This window comes from Oculina patagonica, chromosome 14, assembly GCF_052425735.1.
Source record: "Oculina patagonica isolate OP01 chromosome 14, crgOcupat, whole genome shotgun sequence".
Classification (NCBI taxonomy): Eukaryota; Metazoa; Cnidaria; class Anthozoa; order Scleractinia; family Oculinidae; genus Oculina; species Oculina patagonica.
The window spans coordinates 10,764,402-10,784,924 of record NC_135771.1 but is presented as its reverse complement, the minus strand read 5'-3'; the positions used below and the strand labels follow the sequence as shown (position 1 = coordinate 10,784,924).

The following is a 20,523-nucleotide window of genomic DNA, read 5'->3' as shown; positions in this document are numbered from 1 at the left end:
AACTGAGATTCATAAACTCGTTTCCAAGCTTACAGCAGGTTTACCTCGCGCATCCGGGATAGCCAAGAAATTCAACATGGCGACGGACTACCACTCCATAACCTGAGAACATCAACATTTATTAATCTTTAGCTGTCTGCATTCTTATCAAAATGGTAGAACCAAACGAAGCCTACGTTAGCACCCTACTAAATATGGGATTCGTCGACAGCGCTCAAATCCGCAAAGCGCTCAGTTTGGCCAAGAACGACTTGAATGATGCGGTAGCTTTGCTCACTGGTGAAGACACAGGAACAAGTTTTGATTTCGAAGAAACGGAAGTGAAAGATACGGAGACACAACATGGCTCGGATGATGGAGGAATGGACGTCATTGTTCCTCCTTTAGTCGACCCCAGAGACGGCGAAGAAGGAGAAGTATTTGAAACTCCGACCGGCGAGCCGCCACCGTCCTACGACGAAGCGATGAATCCTGCTACAAGCATGTCCCTGAACGGGGCTGGTCACAGCCGAGATGATACTGAAAACATGGACATACCACTGGAATTTCCCACAACAAATCTGTATGAATTAGAGGACAGGGTTTTTGTGGACAACTGGTCAATTCCTTACAAGAGGGAAGAATCTTTGGGGAAATGTCTTCAGAGTGCAGCTCGCTTTGCTCAAGATGGTAGGTAGTGGGTTGGGCTCAGTTTAAATGGTCGAAAACAACATTATTTACATTCTTTTTATTTTCATTTCTCTTATCTTGTGCCAATTTTCCACTGTGTCTGTGATACAATTTCAAGTGTCAAATTTCTGCACTTTATACGTAGCTGGCTGATTTTAATTTTATTGCTGTAACAGTATTTTATAATTAAGTTTTCATATAACGCGCGCTCTGATTGGCTGAAACAGTGTACTTTATCAGAGTCCAGATGTACGGAGGAAATGTCACGCCATCAACCCAATATGGCCTAACAGCACAAATTGCACGGCGATAGAAAGTGAAATTTCGGTACAAGTTACGGAAAAAAAAAACACCGAGCTGGAAAGTAAGCTTAATAACAAAACATCCAACCAAAGATTTGTAAACAACTAAAGGCCGAAATTGAAAACATTATAACGAAAGCAGAAACGAAAAACACGAAAGATTGTACAAAATGGGCTATCTGAGTTTTTGAATATGAGTTTCACATTATTTAAGTACGGAATTTTAGATAAAACACGCACAGCTACATTTTCGTGTAAAAAACAAAACAAACAAACAGCAATTCAAAAAACAGAAAACTAAATTAGCTAGCGAATACACACACAACTCAGACTTATCACATACTGAATAATTTTTTATGGCGTTTTCAAAACAGCTTGGTGTCGTGAAAGAAAAATTGCCAAAAGCCTTCACAAAATGACCAACAAAGAAGCTAGACAACAACTTCGGTAAATTCTACGCCGAAGCTCGAAAAACTGAAGACGGTGAACTTTACTCGAGGTCATCGCTTCTTGGATTTCGCAACGCTATTGAGAGACACCTAAACAATTCACCCCTAAACCTAGGAATTTTTATTGCAAAAAGGGTTGAATTTCAAGCTTCAATCAAGCTGCTGCAAAGTTAGAAAAAATTGAACAAGCGCTAAAACAAAGAAAACATCGAACACAAGTTTACCTGTTGAATTCCAGAAGCAGACGTCCAGAAATTAAAAACCTCCAATGCAATTCAGGAAGACAATCCTGTTCCTATATCCTTAACAGTGCAATGAATGGAAGGCCACAGCAACCACAGCAGCCAACTGTAATTTTTCCCTTGAATCCGATGGTTGTAAATGATTCGCGAAACACGCCGCACGGCCGCATTTTGTGAAGTACCAGCCACAAGCTTCGAGCAGTTTGTTTTCTAGTTGTCAAGTTAACAACGTGCAAGTTTTCATGGGCCAGAATTCAGCCGGTTTTCACTGAACAGTCTACTTTTCTATCCTGTGTTGTACTAAAAGTCCTAAGAACTTCAAGGACTCGTGTTTAAAATTCGGATTCCACTTGACGTTTTCAGCTTGTGGATTTCTCAACTTTGATGGTTTCAAACTTGATGGTTTGACAGCTGTTGACAGCTGATGTCTTATTCAACCAATCAAATTCTTTTAACCATTCTAACAAGTTTTGTGATTGGCTAATTGTTGCGTACTTTATCAGAGTACAGATGTACGCTGACGCCACTGCTATTCGCTTGAAAAAAGTTTGTTTTGAAAATAATTGCGCGAATTCGTGGGGAAATTAATGAATTTCTTAATTACTGTATAAAACAAATAAAGAAGCCTCGACTGTGCTCTGTTCTGTTCTGTTGTAAAGCACTTAGGAAGCGACTAGAGCACTCAAGAAGTAGGGAGAAACACTCGCCTACGGAACTGATTAATCTGTTCTTAGAAGTAATCCACAGTTGACAAAATCAAAGAAGTTTCATTTGTAGACTTAATTTAATCTTGAAAATTCTTGAAATCTTGGAAAGTTGCTGTAACACTTCCAAGAGAAATCTGAATATCATCAGATAGCTCAATCCTTAACCCTTTTACCTTGACCAAGAATTTTGAGGTTCCAAAAAAAAAAACTGACAGGAGCTTTTACTATATAAACCTGTAATGCTGGACAAGCTCAATCAATTTTTCAGTAGAAACTGAAAGAGTGAAAGAAAAAATATAATATTTTGGTTTCTTTTTCATAAAGAGCAATTCATCTAAAAATATAACTATTACCAGTTTAATACATTTCTGACCTTGTATGTTTTTTCAGTTTGCTCTTTATTTTCATTTCCCAAAGTTCTAAATCATTGGGAGTGATATTTCACCTGTCACTGATATTTACATGTACAATGTACAGTCATTTAATTTTGCTATTAACTGCACACAAATAAAAGGTTATACTACAGAAAACAAGAAAATGTTGATGTTGTAGTTAAAATGATTTCTGGTCAAAATTTAATTTAAACTAGTTTGATTTTTATTTTTCATTGTTTATGGTTACAAATCTGGAACAAAGGAAAATATTAATCAAACTAGTTTAAAAACATTTTGATCTGAAATTCAAACTACAACATTTGTATGAACATGGAACAAACACAGAGATTGAATATGTAATAAGATAATTGTAATGCTGCTATGAGTTTATTGCATGTTTGGACTTAAGGATTTTTTTTTTTTTTCTGTTATGACATCAAACGAGTTATCATACATTTCTTGTGTAATAAATTTGGCAGTAGTTTTAGGGGGTAAGGACAACAAACTGATTTTAATTATCTTAGTTATTTCAAAAAAGAAAACATTTTCTGTAGTTGTCAGGAGTTATAGAAACATGAGGCGAAATTTGAGAGCATAGGAATACTTTGAGGAGTGTTTTTGACTTGATAGAGACATGGAAAAATGTTTTCTTTTTCTTTTAAAAATAATCAAATTTATAAAGAGGAAATTGTCTGCTTCTTTGTGATCATCAATCTGCAGTTTCGCCTTAATTAGCTTGTGCAATCATCAAGTCAACAGTTTGCACTAAAAGAACATGGCTTTTAGTGCACACTTTCTAAAAGGCTACTGTAAAATTCCAGTTATTTTATTCCGCTTATAAGCCCTCACAGATATAAGCCCCTCGGCTAATAAGCCCACCTTAAACCCCTTATATTCATCAACTAAACACTGTTATAAACTTGTATTTGTTAGGTCTTGCTGAGGCAGACGAAAACTGTAAAAGATTTATGGACAGAGCATTACCTGAATGTTTTAAAAAGGTATGTAGTACATGTAATCAGTAAAGGGGGGGGGGGGGGGTGGAAGCCTCGAGCCATGCGGCCCGTACTGCCAGAGCTTATCCCGGTTTCTGTAGCATTACTTAAGCAGCTAGGAATATTTCTACTCCCCCCTGAATGGGATTCTAGTCGATCGCAGGGTATCCCCCCAGCATTATGTCGCCGGTACCCATTTATATACCTGGGTGGAGAGAGGCACTATGAGAGTAAAGTGTCTTGCCCAAGAACACAACACAGTGACCCCGGCCAGGCCTCGAACCCGGACCACTCGATCCGAAGTCCGGCGCACTAACCATTAGGCCACCGCGCCTCCCAACACGTAATCAGTTAATGTTCACCAAATGGTTTTCAATTGAGTGTTGTAAAACCAAAACCAAAGTAACCAGTCAGGCCAATCACAAAGTACATACATGTACACAGATAATCCAGTGAACCAAGCAAAACTCGAAGTAAATACATGAAGCTAGCGTGATCCGGGAGAAAATGTGTGTGAGCAAGTCACGATTGGTTTTGGTTTTACTTCTGATTGGTTGAGAAAGTGGCATGGGTTTTTTAAACTAATCATCAATGTAGTAATGCAAAACCAATTGAAAGTAAATTTGAATTACATATACTTTTAAAGTGCTACTGTGATGAAATTCGCATATTTCCTTTCGTAGCCGTTTTAAAATATTATAAAGTAATCCATATGAGAAGAAAAATGCCGTTTACAGTTTTCAAATATCTCTTTTCGTTCCAGAGATATTCAAGTTTTTAAAATATGCAAATTAGCAAAGTTGTGACGTCATAGACTCAACCAAATTTTGATCAAATATGAAGAAAGTGATAACTTAGCCAATTTGTATCGCAACTCTCTGATTTTTTGCAGTAATACTCTGCTAGTTGAGTTGCACAATAATACTTAAGATAATACTTACCATGCGTGATGTGGCAAGCATGTGAATAGATTAGACAGGCGTCTTGGCCGTGTTACATTTTTCCGAACTGAAAAATTCTTAAATATTAAAAACAAATTCATGGGGACTGGAAAAGAGTTAGTTGCCATGGTAACATAATGTTATTATACGTGTAAGTGTGTTAGCTGCAGAACTATTAGTCTGCCAAGTTTCATTGGTCTCCGCAGAAAAATGACTGAGATAACTCAATTTTTGTACTTGCGATAAAACTGGGTTGAGTAGATGACGTCATCAATCCCCTAATTTGCATATTTAACGATTTTTTTGAGCTTAAATATCTCTGGAACTAAAAAAGATATTTGAAAACGGAAAACGCCATTTTGAATCTTTCGTTAAATACTCTATGAAACCCCTAAAATTTCAAGGGGTGAAAATTTGATCATAGTAGCACTTTAACACTCACAGCTGGTAGATGGTATTCTATTGTGTGAAATTGATGTACTGGTACATGTATATTTGAAACCTTTTTTATATGGACATCAAAGGTACAGAAAAGAGAGTGTCCATATTATGAAGGTTTCTGTATTACAGAGGCAGGGTTCAAAATAGAAGCCGGCTGTCGGCGGTCACCGACATTTTAACGACACTTGCGGGCTACGATCGGCTACTTTTCACGAAAGAAATAGGAAATATCTTGCCTTGATCGGCCAACTGAAATCAAAGTTGCTGTAATGTTGAAGTAAACATTTCGTTTCAGAAAATAAAGCAGCTACAGGGCTAGAAAGTGCGATATAAACTTCTGGCGACTAAAACTTCTGGTTTTACGGTTTAGTTCATTTTTGTGTTAAGATGAATAACGGGCTGCCCTTCTCAGGTATTGTGTCCCTCCAGAAAATTATATTGGAATATCTTATTTGCTTCTCAAACATTCAAAATAAGAAAAAAGTTACATTGCGTTTTGCCGTAAAACTTGCAACTGATGGCCGACTCTGTTTAAAATCGCCCCAGAATGCATTGCAAACCTGGTACGTAATATATGCATATGGATTGTGTCCCTTAAAAATGCATGGCTCTTTAACAGCCGGGAAAAAATGACCCTTGACAAATAAGGCCGACAAATTCAGGCTAAAAACGAAATTTTATTTTGAACCCTGCAGAGGTAATAAAAGTTTATATGAATTTTAGTCCTTTTCAGATGAAGTGAGCTGTCTGTGACATAGAGGTGTCTGTAAGGAGAGGTTAATTATTTAAAGTCTTTTTTCTTGTAGCTATTGACCACACAAGCAGTCCACAGATGGGGCCCTGAAATCCACGAGGGAATCTATGACATGCTGCACCTGCTGTTGAATTTGATAGCTTCTAGACTCAAGTACAAGCCAGTCCCATTTGGTTTACTTGACTTGTTGTCTCAGGTAATTGTACCATATTAATTTTTCTTGATTAAATGCCACGTCTGAGACACACCTGAAGGTATATGTTGTGGTTCAATTTTACCCTTGATACAATTTGGAATTTTCCTTTGTTTTATATTCATTGTCATATATTACCATACACCAGATCAAAGGAATATACCCAAAATTGTACCAAAGGTAACACTGAACTACAACATAACGGCAACCTTAATATCACTGTGTTGTGTTTTCAGGCCTTTAATCCTGAAACCGAGTTCCAGTTCAAGAACAGAGCAAAGCAGTGGGACAAGAAGTATTATGAAGGGGTGTTTGGAGCAGATGATTGCTATGCCTTGTGTCCACCAAGTTCAGTGTATTACACTAGCCCCTCTTATAAGGTACCAAGCCACATCTAGTTTCCTAGTTAATGTAAAAGGTAAAGTCGTGCTTGGGCCATTTGACCCACACTGCTGGAGCTTACACTGGTTGTCCCTAGCATGAAGCAACTAGGAGTATTTCCACTCCCTCTGGATGGGACACTAACCAGTACCCATTATTATTAGCCAACTCTGCTTTGCTTCATACTCGTCATTTGTATTTTGATTCCCCTTATGGGCTCACCAAAAATATTGCTAAACACTTGTTAAAATATACAGGAATACTTCCCACTAAAATGTCGAACAAGATGTATGCACCCAGTACTTCTGGTTAAAGAGAGTTACTGTGAGGGCAAAATGTCTTGCCTAAGAACAAACAGCGAACTGTGATATGGCTGAAACCCAGGTCCTTTTTGATCTGGAGTCCAATGTACATGTACCATAAGGCTACCATGCCTCTTATAAGTATATATAGATGTTTATTTTATTTCTGTTTCCATTTCAGGATCCATATGGTTGGCTTGTTAACTTGATCAACAAGGTATATTATACACCTAATGTGATTGACTGATCCCGAGGGAAACAGTAAATTTTGTTTCCCTAGGGCCGCGGGGCCAAGGGAAACATTGAGATTCAAGGGAAACAAAATTAACTGGTTTCCCAAGGGACCAGTCATAAAGTAATTAATTTTGTTACATAGCACAAAGAAGACTTATAAAAATGGTGGTCGCGGTCAACATTTGCGGAAAAGAGTGCCCTGTTACCCTCTGACGTCATAGATATTGCAATGTTGCCCTCTCAGAGACTTTTGGTGGGAAACAGTTTAATTGTTAGAAGTCATGTCACCTCAATGTAGCCAATGAGAGCACACGCTGTTGTGAAAAAAACTCCAGCTATATAACAATACAGGTTATTCTTTACAAATTGTATTTTCCTACATGCAGTTTGAAAAAAGAATTTTGTGTGTACAGTGGAAGCTTTCCTTGTGGACAACTCCAATATCACTATCTAGTGGTTATCATTGCTTGTTCTGTTCACACTTATCCACCGGATACAGATTTATCCTGACCAGTGGATTGTATTATCCACCCTTTCTTCAACTGGGCCCTGTAGATCTGAGATTCTCATCAACTGTTTGGTTGCAGTGTATTGATGGTTAGGGAGAAGTGACCTGTTGATATCTCTTAGGAAGTAGGGTAAACATTAATTTAAGAGATCTTTTTTGTCCATGCAGTTTGCAGAGCTTGGAGGTTTTGAAGAAATCAAGAAACAAATTGAAACAGCTGATAAAGTTGATGCTCCGGTAAGATCTGCATGTCAAATAAAATATTTAAAGAAAAAAACTAGCACAGTGGACACAAAAAAGTACTCCAAGCTACTGGCTGTTTATAGGTTCTTTTTGCCCTTTGCATTGATGATTTTTTTTTATTTCAGATGCTTGCAGCACTTTTAAAACCTTTGGGAATTTGTGCAAGTTATCTGAATGCCAAGGTTTTGCCGGTAAGATCTAACAAATGCTGACTCAATAATATTTGTATTTTATTTTTTTGACAAGTGCAACTGGAGCTCTTGTCAGCATAAACCACTCTTGACTACATTATTTTTTTTGCGACTTTTTTGCTTGTTTACAAGCAAAATGAAGGAGAATAGCAGTTAAGTGGGGGTAAATGTGGAACCACATTCTTGTTAACTCTCAAGGGACTGTTTTAATTTCTCAAGTGAGAAATTAAAATTTCAAACGGGAGTCAGAAGGCGGAAGGTCTTTCACAGTATCGACTACACGCCTCTGGAATACTATACCCAGCATCATAAGGAACAAGCCTAGTTTAGTAAGTTTTAAGAAGGCTACGTTTGAATTTTTTAAAGATACATACAAACATTTAGATCATTTTACTTTTTAGTTAATTCTTTTATATCAATTTCGTCATTTTAGAGTAATTTTTACCTAGTTTTTATATTATAGTGTATTTTTAACTAAGTTTTGTAATTTTAGATTGTTAGATTTTTAGCATTATTTTAAGTTCTTGATTGTATTTTCTATTAGAGGGCCACTGGTTTGTCAGTTTTTTACTGTTATGTGTTAACCCTCTATAAATAAAGTTGATTATTATTATTATTATATAAGTGAATATTTTAATTTCTCAAGAGATTACTTTCCACGTTATATAACAATTTTAAAAGTGACATGTCAGCTTTCTTATCTCAACGCACGTGTGTCTGAAAGGCGATCTATAAAAAGCGTTGCACAAACAATGGATTGCGTAACTAACGCTAAAACATGAATAAATAATCACTAGCACTTTAATACATTGTTTAAAAATTACAAACTTCAAAAATAAACCATACCAAAAAAACTAGCTCTTTTCAAAGATATTATTGAAGTTAAAACAAATGCAAGAGATGGGGGCTTCTTTTAGCTTAGGAGCGGTTAAAAATTAGGCCAAATTTGGTTGCTACAAGCGCCATTCTATTTCGTCATCAGCCTAGGTCGTTAGGGACGTGACCTCGCGTTGACAGCAATGTTGCATGAATCAGCTTTACAACATGCGATCGTATCTACGCAGTTCGAGTGGAATTTCAGTCAAAGCAGCAAAATTCTTTCGTATTTCATCTTCAAATATAATTCGAAAGCATTCACTGTATATATGGCTTTTGTTTAATCTTTCTTAAGCCCACGAAGAAGCTGTCTTGATATCCGACCCTCGCAGAGCCCAGACAAAACGCAGCTTGAGTGTATCGATTTGTTTACGCCGCAATTATATGCGCAATGTTTTCTCCGACAGTAGTCGGAAATATTCGTATTTTTTCGTGCTTTTTCGTGGAGCAATCATAACGATACGGCCTTTAACACATTGAACAGTGGTCTACCTACCGTATTTATTCGGGTATAAGCCGACCCCGGCTATAAGCCGAGACCCTAAACTTTCGGTTTTCAGAACCAGTTCGACTCTGACAAAAAATAAACCCAAAACACTCGGCTATAAGCCGAGACCCAGTTTTTCCTTCAACTACATGTATGCAATTGAAAAAACAACAAAAGAAATTACTAATAATAGATGAATTTATTTAGAACCGTACATACGCGTGACAAAAAATTCACCTGAGTTTAGAATCCCATCTCAAACAATCACGCATTCTTCTGAAGAATTAAGTGGTTATCGATCATCATACCAAAAGCTACTAGTTTTCAAACAAATAAACCTTCCGATGAAAGTTGTTGCTGAGGTAGAGACCGTTCAAAACAACTGCAAAATCGCCAGAGAATACAGGATGAATACTGTTCAGTTTGTTGCAAAATATTTTGCAAGTCGCCAGCGAGCAGATCAAGCTGATGAACTTTAGATGTTGTCAACACGAAACGCTGTGCTGTTGCCGGTATTTGTCGAGTATTCTGAATCCAATCAAACTCTTTTGAAGTGGTTTCTTTTAGCAGAAAAGTCGTGGTATTAAAAGTTTATAGTTTTGAACAAAAATATTACACCAGCCAGCCGCTTTCTGATAGATGGTGTTACAATGTTTGCCAAGCGCGTGGGAACAGCAGCTTCTGATTGGTCAGTTTCTGACATCGCCAAAGCAAGTCAAAACAATATTGATTCTTTCTTTCTTCGCTTGAAGTGTCACGTTAGCTGTGATTCTGCATAAAACTTTTAAAAAGCTGAAGGAAAAGAAACAGTCTCAGGCAGAAATTTACTTGTGGAATAGATTGCGAGGAAATTGTTTAATACATACGAGATTTCGAACGATCTCGACTGTTCAAAAGACGATCACGTACGCCGACAAAATAATATTCCAGAGCGAGCCGATGGACGACCGCAGTTCCAACCTACTAGGTAAATAGCGAAGAAAAGACAAATAAAAACTTCATTGATTCCTTAACGTTTCTTCACTAAACAAAATGGCTTTTTAGGAGCCGCCACTTAAATAAAAGGTAATGAACAAGAATTAATTACAAGTGCTTGTTAATTTTCTTTATCGATGATCGCTCGGCTTATAAATGAATACCGTAAAAACCTGCAGATAAGCCGCACCTTTTTTCGAAAAATTTTCGCTCGAAAGCGGGGGTGCGGCTTATCTGCGGGAACATTCGGAAAAGGTGCCGTAAATTTTCGTTAACTGATGCTAATTTATGGAAAATTATGTAAATAAATATAACATAAAACTACAAGAGAGTACCGGTCATTGCTTTGCAAGTTTGACAGCTCCTATACTGTTTGCAGTGTCGACAATGACCTATAACTTCAACAGTAATATTGATACTTTTACGAGCGAGAAAATACTACGAGTATTCACGAGTAAGATAGCCAATTGTTTCTTTCTCATTTTGCACTTTGATGGAAAATTTGTCGAACTGATTACGAAACTCTTTTTATGCAACAAGTTTATCTCCAATAGAGGGCTCCCAAATCTCTTTAATTTGTCGATATGATAGCCACGAAACCCGAACACCTCCATCGCCATCTTGTTTTGCTTTACGTTCTCGCCCTAGTCCCATATTTCGCGTCCGATCAAATGCCTGGTTACTAAGCTACAAACGTTCGGCAAACGCAAGTTCTTGTTGTTGTGACACAAAAATCCATGGAAAAACTGCATTGAATGAAGAAATACCTGTCAACAAATGCCAGAAAAAGATCACCCATAATATGTCAAAGTTGGTTTTCATTATATTAAAGAGCTCAAATTGTGGGTAAGACTGAAGTATTTTCTGTTTCAATGTTCATTGAGTTTACGTTCGATGAAGAAGACTTCCTAAAGACTCAACTTTGGATTTTTGACTCGACTTTGGATTTTCTTTGATTTACTTTCAAAAAACTTTTTTCCAACATTTGAGTTGTTTAACTCGGGGTGCGGCTTATCTGCGGGTGCGGCTTATACGCGGGTGTTTACGGTAATTTATTCAAATTCAACTCTTTTCTAGTACAATGGAATTTTTTTTCGGCCGAAATACTCGGCTATAAGCCGAACCCCCAATTTGGTTTAGTTTTGACCAGTTTTCTGAAAGATTTGGTGAAAAAATCGCTCGGCTTATAGCCGAATAAATACGGTATAACAATTCAAATATGGCGTCGCAAAAACAAAGCGTCGAACGCATATTTTGCTGTTTCATTTGCTAATTTCGCTGCCGTAATCGACTGCCTCGAAAGGTCCTTGCAATTTTAAAGTATAGAATTGTCAGATCTCGGTAAAATTTGCACTGTTTTTTTGTGTAATGTTGAGGAATATTTGTATAAATACCTGGCGCGGACGAGCCATTTTTGACAAAATTATATGGCTGCATTTCCTCCGCGAAGATAGGAAATTGTTAATCTAAACTACAAAGCGTTCTGTAATGATAAGTTCGAAGAACAATGAACAGGATAAACCTTCGACTCATACTTCATGCAAAAAAGTCGGTATCTCGAAGAGACTTTGATTTATTTTTAAAAAAATAAAATAATATTTTCTTATTTTTATTGTTTTCTTTTTTCAGTCTGTAATTTTAGAATCTTAACCAGCAGTTCTTGTTTTCCCTTTAGAAAGTATTCAGTGATGTTTTTGAGAAGACGTTGGGCTATATCCAAGAACTAACTAATGAAGATATGAAACAGAAGGTAAGTTGGTGAAGTACTGTTGGCTATGTTGAAGTTTAAAATGAATTTCAGGTCAAAATGATTTTAAACTTAGTTTGTTTGTATTTTTCGTTTAAGGTTAATGGAAATAAATCTGAACAAAGGAAAACACAAATCAAACTAGTTTGAAATCATTTTGACTAGAAATTCCATTTTAAACTACAACAGGTACATGAGGTAGGGGAGGGGGGTGGTCTCAGGTGAAGCCCACATCTATCAAGCTGTTGCGATTACAAATTTCATACTTTAAGATACAGACAAAGGGATATGTGCATCTTACAGTATGGAAAGGAAAACTGAGGTTAAAAAAATAAGATGTTTTTATGCAAAGTATATCTTGTGCTGGAGTAACGAAAACATTTCAAGTCAAAGCACAGGCAGCAAGCCAGACTCAAAAGCGTGTCCTGTAAAACTGACCAATCACAGGGTGCATACCATCTGGCAGATATATATTAAAATAAATTAATTAATGAGTAGTATACAGTTAAGTGTATAGAACACATGTAAACAAGATAATTATATTGTGCTTTTTTCTTAACAGACAGTTGGTGATGTATTTGATCTTTTAACAACTCTTAAACTTCTGTGCATGAGACTATGGCAGAACATGGTGTCAGGTGTTGATGAACTGAGATTGGAAGTTGCCCTGAAAATGCTCAAAAGTCCACATTTTAATGCAAAGATGAACTCTCTCAAAGAGGTATGTATGGAAGGGGTTTTATATTTACTCACCAATCAGAGTGACATAGTATCGTGACAGTAAAATAACAGATCAACAAACCTGTACAGTACTTATCATATTGTTTTTATTCCAGGTCTGCAAGTTGATTGAGGACTCAGAGAAGAACAAGAATACCAAAGTAAACATGTCTCAGGATGCTATTACAGAATGGCTGCTACAGAACAAAGTGCTTTCAATTGCATTTGAAAGTAAGTCCTTACTGGTAATATGAATTGTTTTAAGTCAAGTCTGCTGGCACCTGTGTTGTGACTCTTTCATGTTTGCAAGTTCCTTCAGCAATCAATCTTCAGAAATTACATTCAGAATTAAGGCATTAATAGTTTCTTTTTTTACCATTAGGTAACCTTCATCAGTCTCAGTATTGTGACCGAATTAAAGTCCTTGTGGAGTTTCTTGGTACAAAGCTTTCACTGGATGAATTGACCACCATTTGGAAAATGCAGGTATACTGTATTGCAACACTTAAGATGAATTCTGCTCAAGGTTCGAGCAATAAGTGCAGAATTCATTACAAAAAATCTACACATCATAGCACAGTGACATTTTGTATACTGTTTGAAACATCTCACTGTAATTCATTTCTCAAATTGACCCTGCTATTGAATTCTAAACCATTCTTGAGAAACCTCGTAAGAAAAGCTTAAAAGGCTTGTTGTTTTGTTTCAAACTGATGTGAAACGTCCATTTTAACTAAAATATGGAGAACTTTAAATACTTTTTTGTCTCGCGGGGTCAGCTTGAGCACTAAAATTTCGATAAATTCTACTTAACCGTATTAAAACGATGCCCATGCTATGGGCTCTTTTTGGTAACTTCATTTTTGCCTTTATTGTTCGAATATTAGTGGAAACTGTCTTAATTTTTTAAACAAATAATTATAATGAGGGAAATTCATACTGTAGAAAGTACATCATGTATTGTACGGAATAATGATGGCTCAAATCTTAAACTGAGGAAATTTAAGTGAAAGTTCAAAACCCAATGTAATTGTTGGTTTTTATTTGAAGGTTGGAAAACACCCAACAGAAGTGGACAACATTCATAACATTCTGGCCACTGCTGCAGTACGATTTAATTCCAACCAGCTTGATCATCTATTTGTACTTATACAGCAGGTAAAATGTTAACTGTTAAAACTGTTATTGTTTCCTTTATTGTAAAGATTTTGTCGTAATTTACAGTATTGTCACTCAGGGTTGGTAAGGGTATGAAAAACCTGGAAAGTCATGAAATTTTAAAATGTCATTTTCCAGGCCTGGAAAGTCATGGAATTAAAGTGTGAGTCATGGAAAGTCATGAAAAATAATTTATTGATTGTACAAAATAAATTAGGAACTCATAAGGTTATTTTTTTGTGAAGAAAAAGGTGAAAAAATGTACCCGCGAAATCAAGATAATTTTGGAAAATTTCCATGAAAAATAGGCAAATTTAGGTCATGGAAAACATTGAAAAGTCATGGAAAAGGTCATGGAAAGTCATAGAATTTCACAAGCTCATTGACAAAAGAGTACCAACCCTGTCACTTTAGTCGTATGTATTTTTGGTTTAGTTAGCTACATGTACTATTGTAATCTGTACTTTTACTTGCTATGTTATATAGAAAATTTAATTTAAAACATTACAGACATAGGCATGACCACAAACACTGAAACCTTCACCATTTGTTGTGCTGTCTCATGACTCATTCACTCCATAAGTTATCTTCTAGGTGGTTTATGTAAGGCTTTGTTTCAATTTCTGTGAATTAAAATATATTTTTCTTTTATCACAAAGTGACACTGTTGATCCTTTTCTCAATTTCCTATATGTGACCTCACTTGGGAAAACGTACACTAACGAAAATCCGCGAAACGGATAAAAACGGACAGATAGTAAACGGATAGTAAACGGCTTCTTAACCATTTAAACGGACAAGCATAATAATTAAACGGTTACCATAAGCGTTTAAACAGTAACGCAAATCGTTTAAACGAAAGCCGAAAGCATTTAAACGAAAATGAAACATTCAAAGAGAAGCCGAAAGCGCTTAAACGGCAATGCAAAACATTCAGACTCAAGCCGAAAGAGTTTAAATGGCAACGCAAAACATTTAAATGGCAGCCATTTTTTCAAAGCGACAGGTAGAACACAGAGAACAGGAAAGAAGGAGGTCCAAAAGCTTGAATGGCCGAACACGACAACGCAGTCTTAAATAAATAATTAGTCGCGTGTCAGGCGGTAATTTGGCGACGGAAAAAATTTTGTCTAAAAGCAGAGCGGTCGAGGAAAAGTCTATTCGATCAGTCGATCACGCATGCTATTCCAAGTTAAAATTTTTAAACTGTTACCTTCATCTCAAAGAACAAGCGAACTGCGAGCGAACTCCGTATTTCGGTATTCACATGTATAAACAAAAACTAAACATTGACAGCTGTATGTATCAACACGAGAGCGCGATAACCGGAGTAATTGCGGTCTGAAGTTGTCATAAAAAAGCAAACGCATCAAAAGTTTCTTTTTAAACTTGGCGAGAGTTTATTAAGATCGAATAAAAGTTCCACAGAAGATTGAGATTTCAAGGACATGAATTCGGGAATGTGTTATCTTTCAGGCGGCATTCTTTAACCAGGACAACTCGGATTAATATTAATCGGATTAATATTAATCCTAATGATTATTATAATCCAGTAATAGATTATTATAATCCAGTTATAGATTATTATAATCCAGTAATAGATTATTATAATCTATTACTGAGGTTTGAGCCGTGCCTTAATCCATTAGGATTAATATTAATCTTTTGTAAGATTAATATTAATCGGATTAATATTAATCTTAATAATAAATCTCAACAACTCAATCCTAGTCCAAAGCTTCCGAACTGAACCATATACTGGCATATACAAAACGCAAAATAGTCAACAGACTTGCGCGTGAAAGATTTAAAATCTATATTTGAATCATGTGGTGCCAACGCAACGCAACGAACAAGGGAGGTAAAAAATCCTAAACATCGAGCTAAAAAGACGGAGCGCTCGATCGAAATAATGCAAGAAGCATAGCCTTTACAACACAGAGTGTCTCTCTGAAACCAACTTTCAGCTTTTTCATAGTAAAGCTGAAACAGTCTCTGCCAAAGCCGGACCAAGATAATCCGTGATAAGACAATACATCTTGCAACAATATTGATTAAAAAACCGGGCCCTTCGTCAATAAAATGCAAGTAGTTTACATTTTCACGTAACATTTCATATCTTGTCCTTCAAGGGCGAACATTTTGAGAGCCTAAAGCATATGTTGCAAATAGAATTGAGCCAAAACAAACTGAACTAGCACAACATGTGGCAGAGTTCAGATTTAGAGGTGTCATTCAACTCTACTTTGTAAACGGAAACCACGCAGCGCGGACTAATGTCCTCTAGACACTTCCTTGGCCACAATCTTATGGCTCTATTCAATACATAATGCCTCCAAATAAAAACAGTACCCTCAGAAAGAAGTCAAAAGCAAATAAAGTTGAAAGACCGAACTTAACATAGAACGGCAAAGGTTACAAATGTCACGAACGTAAAAGTCGTGTAGGCCCGTCACCTTTATTTACAATTGACGGATGTGATTAGTGACTTATGTTCTGTCAGTCCTGTGTTGTAAGTCTGCAGTGTGTTTGTCATATACATATATAACTGTCAGATAGTCAAATAGACATATCTGTTTTCCGAACATTCAAGGAATTTTATCGGGATTATAATAGAGATTAATATTAATCCGGATTATAATATTAATAATAATCTAATCCTTCCAATTTTTGCCGTGCCTTAATCTATTACTGAATTATAATAATATATTACTGGATTATAATAATCCTATTATAATCTATTATTATTATAATCCGCGGATTAATATTAATCCGAGTTGTCCTGTTTAACACGCCGACAAACTTGTGATTATGCAAATGTCGGCTTCTAATTTTAGAAGTTCATTTGCTGTTCAGCCAGAATTTTGCCGATCGGAATAACTTTTATTTTGGTTATTTAGAAATTGACGTTGGGTTTGCGATCAGTGCTACGACTCTTACCGCTCGATAAAAGTCTAGAAACGACGAACCAAGTGTGTCCTGTCCTGCCGCCGTCACAGACAGGCGAATGACTTGTTTTTGATTTCTGAACCACTTGGTGTGGAAAAGTTGAAAGAAAAAATAAAGACCAAGACGTTTGCTGAGTAATAATTAATACCACTCAATTGCCTAAACGGAAATTTTTAGGTTACATTCTCGGACTTCTCTGCCACAAACAGTAATTTAGCGGTATTGAAGCGTGATGAAAGGTCAACAAGCATGTCAAAAGCTTGATTCCCGCCGCCCTCTCGATTTACATTTTCCTTGAAATGTAAAACATCGTCGTGACCAGTTACACACGAGCGTAAATTCACCGCCAGATAATCAGAAAATAAGGAAACCATGACGGAAGAAATATTACGCTTCCTTTGTTTTTCAAGTGTCCGACTGTGTTTGCGTTGTATAAATTCAGGCTCCAGTCATTGCTACGGGTAATATGATAACCTGGCGTGACAGCGAACGCAGACGTATTTCCGGCTGTCGTTTCTCTTTGCCGAAGAATTATTTTTCGGCCAACCTCATTCCCACCGCTGGGAACAAGGTTGTTTTTCGGCAAAGAGAAACGACAGCCGGAAATACGGCTACGTTCGCAGGCTAGGCGTGACATAATAAATGTAGTTAGGCAGAATTTTGAAAACGTTTTCTTTTTGCCCACTATTGACATAAAACATAATTATCTATGTGTGCAATTTCAAGTTTCTTCCATTAGACTTCTATTTTCCGGAACAAACAAGGCAATTACTATTTGACAAATAATGTTTTACACTGTATCTTTATTCGTATCATGACATTTATCTTCAAAACCACTAGTACTTATCGATACTTAATTGCAAAGCTTACAAACAACGTGCGGCAAAATACTTAGTTGTGCGACACTTAGAATTTATTCTCCCTTTGATGTCTCTCCAAATACCTTCCATATCTGAAGGCGAGTTGGCGGGAAATTTCGTAAAAACTAGAACTTTCAAGGCATTTAGTTTAGTTCCATCGAGACACAATTTTCCGTGTGTTCCATCTGTGTTACTACTTGATAGTTCTTCTTTATTGAAGAAGGATGGCAGCAACTTCAAAGCGCACCTGTGACGTTCGCTCGCACTGGAAAGCATCTGCTGAACTTTACTGACTTTGCTCGGCGTGACGCACGTACGGATGAGTTCTGCGCTGACCAAAGAGTTTGCCGGGCTGGATGGGGAAGCTGAGACTGTTACTGGAAGGCACTGTGGGGGAGGTGTTCCTGGATTTACTATGGAACTGATTTCGGTTTCTGGAAAGGTAGTGTCACCACAAAGTGTAGCTAACGCTTCCGAATCGATGGTTGGCAGGTCATCGGAGTCTGACTGTGGTTGCTCAGAGGCTGCGAGACATGCCAGGGTATCTTCGATGTTAGGAGTGCTATAGTTGACACCGCTATCAAACTGTGAAGAAAAACAAAACAAAAATAGTGTGATTTAGTTATACTTTCTAAATAATTTTTTAAGCTATTTATCATGAACACTGACCGCCTAAACAGTATACCTTATTATTACACGACTAAGGCATTATAGAAATAGTAACGAGGCATTTTAACAACGCGAACAAAATTGATGCGTAATAAAATTAACGCGAATTTAAGAAAAGTTCTGGTTAAATGCTTATAGTAAACGTGTTTATATTAATTAACATAAATAAAATTAACGCGAATTTCAATAATCTATATTAAAGTTATATTCCGCATCGTGTATAAACTTAAACGTTGAGCTTACCAAGGTGCAAGAATTAGCTTTTGTCTCTAAGGAATCCAGTCGATCTTCAATTTTGGTAAGGGCGACCGACACTTTTTCTTCCATCACCGTCATAGATTTCTGCATTGACTCCATCATCTGTATAGAAAGGAAATAAATTATCGTTAATTACTGATACAAAAAATTGAAGTAAGAGTTTTTCGTTATTTACGAATTTGATAAGAATGGAATGATACTCCCATAGCTGGCGGTTCAGTCTAATAGCGCGCGAGCGAGCGAGTGGCACGAGCAGCAGTCTTACGCTTTTTTAACGGTTAATTAGTCATCGAAACGTCGGGGAAATATTATGACAATGGCGAAGTATTTATGCATTTTATATGTAATATGTATGCAGATAGAAACAATCAGGTTTAAAAGCTAAGTTCAGGATTGAATGCGGTCAGATCTCTCCCAACTTAAGTCAAATCGCTCGAAAAGTTTGAAGTAACAAGAAAGCCACAAGTTTAAATAACTTTGTTATAATTTGTTTTCGTCCACTTGTCACGAGCAAGCAACAATGGGAAAAATTTATTTCAACACTACCATGTTTGACAGTTTTTTAACGTGCCGTCGTACTCAACAATCGACTGATTTTGCGCGCGCTTGAATGACAAACATAAATTTTGCTGGATTATCTATGGTTCTAAGAAAATGTTGACAATTTTGTTTACGACGATACGCAGGGACAAAACTCGATCATCGTGGTACATCTTTATAAACAATCTCTAGCAAGTAATAAACACCACAGGTTAAAACATAGAGCGATCGAAAGTAACGAGCAAAAATAAGTATTTGAATCATCTTGATAAAAACTTTTTTAACATGGAGCAAAGTCACTTTACTTTGGATCGATTTGACCATGAAGCGATCTTACCGGCGACCGAATATACAAAGGTAACTTTTAAATAACTTTACCTTGAACAATCTCTCTTGGGTTTCAATTTGCTTTCTTGCAGTCTCGGCAGTGTCCTCATGAAGCTTCTCTAGTTTGCTCCTCAGGCGGCAGCATTCGTCAGTCTTGGCATCTAGTTGTTTTTGCAAGGGACTTGGTTGATCCGACGTGGGCCCACTATCTCCATCCGGTATCTCGACAACCGTCTTTTGAACGCTGGTATCTACTTTAGGTTTCTTGACTGCTCGATTGGCCTTCCACTCTTGTTCTCGTTTCTTCTGATCTGCCACGAACTGCTCATAGTTCAGCACTGGTGTAGTACATGTAGCTGGAGGTTCTGTTGTTACGGAGGCCTCGCTAACAGGAGCGGCTGTTTCTTTAATTGCTGGCGGAGTCTCGGTTGCTTCGGTAGCGGTCGGGGTCGCGGTTTTCGTTCTTTTTCCTGCTGCTGAGAAAAAAAATCATCCTTAGAATGAAAACATCACACAAAACTATTCTAGTAAAAAAGTTTGTAATGATTGAAGATACTAACCTTTCTTTTCTTTCGGGTTCCAGGGCTCGGCGACTTCTGCAGCGTACCAGCGGGAACCAAATTTAATTTTCACCAAGTCGCCGTCTTTCAGAAGTGGAAATAATTCTTCATTAGAATCATTTCCCTGGAGCTTAATTTCTCGCCTTTTTGGCCAGTGAGGGCGATCTCTCCACTGGCAGTTAGTTTTCCAAAACACTTTCACTTTATCGTTGATCGACATACTCAGTGCTGGACGGGAATTCTGCTTACAGTGCTTACACGTGTAGTTTGTTTAGATTGAGAACATTGTTGCTATAGTACTTCATATATATACGGACAAAAGACGAGCTGTCATTGGTCTATTGTGACAAGTTGCGAAAACAACCAAAAGCACAGCAACAGTTCATTAACATAATTATGGTTACTAATTTGAATTTTTAACTCAAAAGGGAAAACAAACAGGAGCACTTGAGTTGTAGATTTCGCTTGTTA

The 20,523-nt window shown here is 37.0% G+C and overlaps 3 protein-coding genes across 3 annotated transcripts in view; 1 reads left to right on the top strand and 2 right to left on the bottom strand.

Annotated features, from left to right (window-relative positions):
- LOC144637645 (HEAT repeat-containing protein 1-like) overlaps positions 1-20,523 on the bottom strand; it is a 207,652-nt gene that overhangs the window by 29,743 nt on the left and 157,386 nt on the right. The gene's annotated exons all lie outside the window — the stretch shown is intronic.
- The window catches only part of LOC144637644 (ubiquitin carboxyl-terminal hydrolase 24-like), a 66,834-nt gene continuing 46,382 nt past the window's right edge, over positions 72-20,523 (top strand). Inside the window, exons 1-12 of the mRNA XM_078496702.1 lie at positions 72-669; positions 3,677-3,744; positions 5,927-6,070; positions 6,304-6,447; positions 6,932-6,967; positions 7,661-7,729; positions 7,861-7,926; positions 11,940-12,014; positions 12,574-12,732; positions 12,848-12,962; positions 13,114-13,217; positions 13,782-13,889. Of these exons, the coding sequence (XP_078352828.1) occupies positions 153-669; positions 3,677-3,744; positions 5,927-6,070; positions 6,304-6,447; positions 6,932-6,967; positions 7,661-7,729; positions 7,861-7,926; positions 11,940-12,014; positions 12,574-12,732; positions 12,848-12,962; positions 13,114-13,217; positions 13,782-13,889 (1,605 nt within the window). The 5' untranslated portion in view covers positions 72-152. The remainder of the gene's footprint in view (positions 670-3,676; positions 3,745-5,926; positions 6,071-6,303; positions 6,448-6,931; positions 6,968-7,660; positions 7,730-7,860; positions 7,927-11,939; positions 12,015-12,573; positions 12,733-12,847; positions 12,963-13,113; positions 13,218-13,781; positions 13,890-20,523) is intronic.
- LOC144638964 (uncharacterized) lies at positions 17,665-20,272 on the bottom strand. The gene is made up of 4 exons (XM_078498240.1): positions 20,053-20,272; positions 19,544-19,968; positions 18,611-18,727; positions 17,665-18,283 (listed from the first exon to the last, which is right to left on the bottom strand). Exons 1-4 carry the CDS (start codon positions 20,270-20,272, stop codon positions 17,705-17,707), a joined length of 1,341 nt encoding a protein of 446 aa, XP_078354366.1. The 3' UTR covers positions 17,665-17,704.

Bases quoted from the DNA above. Each gene is read 5' to 3' on its own strand.
- LOC144638964 (XM_078498240.1), bottom strand. From the start codon at position 20,272: ATGTCGATCAACGATAAAGTGAAAGTGTTTTGGAAAACTAACTGCCAG. The intron at 19,969-20,052 runs GTTAGTATCTTC...TTTTTTTCTCAG, and splicing joins GAACCCGAAAGAAAAGAAAG to CAGCAGGAAAAAGAACGAAA. The intron at 18,728-19,543 runs GTAAAGTTATTT...CTTTCTATACAG, and splicing joins CCCAAGAGAGATTGTTCAAG to ATGATGGAGTCAATGCAGAA.